The following is a 1,969-nucleotide window of genomic DNA, read 5'->3' as shown; positions in this document are numbered from 1 at the left end:
AGCCCTGGGCGTCGGGGGCCTCCCGGAACAGCTGAGGGACCTCCGCATGCCCACGAGGCCTTTGCCCCTGGTTCTGGCCTCCCAGGGTCAGCAGCTGGAGTGTCCTTGGGTCCCAACCCTCCGTGTCCCTCTCAGGAGCTTGGTCGTGACCACGGTCTCCAGCCCCAGGGTCTCAGAAGCGTTTCTGGGACAGAGACCAGCCAGCGGCTGCTGCTCGACCAGTCTTTGTGGAGCGGAATGGGGTGACCTCACAGACCCCCCTAGGGTTCCACTGGCCACTCTGGGGGTGAGGTCATGGGTGGGGGAGGGTGTCACAATCTGAGGGGCAGGTTGGCCCGCTGACCTGCCAGGGAGCGAGGTCACAGCCACCCCGCCCAGGTAAACGGCATGGCCCAGCCTTTACCATCCTGGCCACTCAGTCATTGGCCCTGCTGGGTGCCGGGACCTGCACCTGCTGGGTGCCCCTGCGAGCCCATTTTTCAGATGAGCAAACCAAGGCTCAGGAGGAGAACGTGGCGTGTCCAAGGCCCTAGAGCCAGGAGTAGAGCCCAGGTTTATTTAATCCCAAAGAGGGTATTTATTGAGCACCTGCTGTGTGCAGGACCAGTGTTTAAAATATTATTATTATTATTATTTTAAATATACTTTATTGATTTTTTACAGAGAGGAATGGAGAGGGATAGAGAGTTAGAAACATCAATGAGAGAGAAACATGGATTGGCTGCCTCCTGCACACTCCCCACTGGGGATGTGCCCGCAACCAAGGTACATGCCCTTGACCGGAATCGAACCAGGGACCCTTCAGTCCGCAGGCCGACGCTCTATCCGCTGAGCCAAACCAGTTAGGGCTAAAATATTATTTTTATTGATTTCAGAGAGGCAGGTAGAAGGAGTGAGAAACAACAATGATGAGAGAGAATCATGGATCAGCTGCCTCCCTAACACTCCCCTACTGGGAATCGAGCCCACAACCTGGGCATGTGCCCTTGACCAGAATCGAACCTGGGACCCTTCAGTCTGCAGGCCAACGCTCTATCCACTGAGCCAAACCGGTTAGGGCCAGACCAGTGCTTTAGATAGCAACCGCCATGATGGCAGGACTGGGAAGGGCACGGCTCACCGCAGATCCCAGGCCTCTAGCACTGGGCACACGCTGGGCACCGTGCAGGGAGCTGGACGCATGTTCTCTCGCTCGAATCTTCCTGCGTTTTAGCTCCAGCTTCCAGCTGAGCAAACGGGCACACGGAGCAGGCGCAGCCAGAGCCTGGCACACAGCCAGCGCTTATCACATGGGGGTCACCACAGGAAGCAGCTGCGTCTCAAAACAGTCCCCGTGGGCGTCCAAAAAGGAACCCCATCTCGTTTCAGAGGGGGAAACCGAGGCAACCCTGTGCGAACCGGCAGAGCCCAGGTTTAAAGTCAAGTCTGAGTTCAGATGATCATTTAACTTTCTTTTTTTTTTAAAAAATATATTTTATTGATTTTTTACAGAGAGGAAGGGAGAGAGACAGAGAGTCAGAAACATCGATGGGAGAGAAACATCGATCAGCTGCCTCCTGCACACCTCCCACTGGGGACTCGCCCGCAACCCAGGCACATGCCCTTGACCGGTATCGAACCCGGGACCCCTCAGTCCGCAGGCCGACGCTCTATCCACTGAGCCAAACCGGTTTGGGCTCATTTAACTTTCTTAATGCGTTGTTCTCACAGGGAAGGTGGTCCCATTCTACAGAGGGGGATGTTGAGGCCAGAGGGAGGCCCGCTTTTCCTGAGGTCCCGGTCACACAGCCTGCCCTGTGAGCAGGTTGGGGACGGGTGATGGGGACTGGATCTCGGGCCGCACAGAGGTCCTGACCCCCTCCCCGTGCCCCCAGCTTCACATGGAGCGACGCACGCCTGCACCGCGGCCTGGTGACCCTGCTGACGGGCGAGATCGCCGACGCCTTCAGCCGCGAGTTCCGGACACTGT

General features: G+C 57.1%; 1 protein-coding gene across 1 annotated transcript in view; it reads left to right on the top strand.

The window, feature by feature from the left end:
* Positions 1-1,969, top strand: part of FAM83E (family with sequence similarity 83, member E) — a 19,017-nt gene that overhangs the window by 4,707 nt on the left and 12,341 nt on the right. The window contains exon 5 of the mRNA XM_005879590.2: positions 1,875-1,965. Coding sequence (XP_005879652.1) covers positions 1,875-1,965 — 91 coding nt within the window. The remainder of the gene's footprint in view (positions 1-1,874; positions 1,966-1,969) is intronic.

This window comes from Myotis brandtii, unplaced genomic scaffold (assembly GCF_000412655.1).
Source record: "Myotis brandtii unplaced genomic scaffold, ASM41265v1 scaffold601, whole genome shotgun sequence".
Lineage (NCBI taxonomy): Eukaryota > Metazoa > Chordata > Mammalia > Chiroptera > Vespertilionidae > Myotis > Myotis brandtii.
This window is presented reverse-complemented; position numbering and strand designations above follow the sequence as displayed.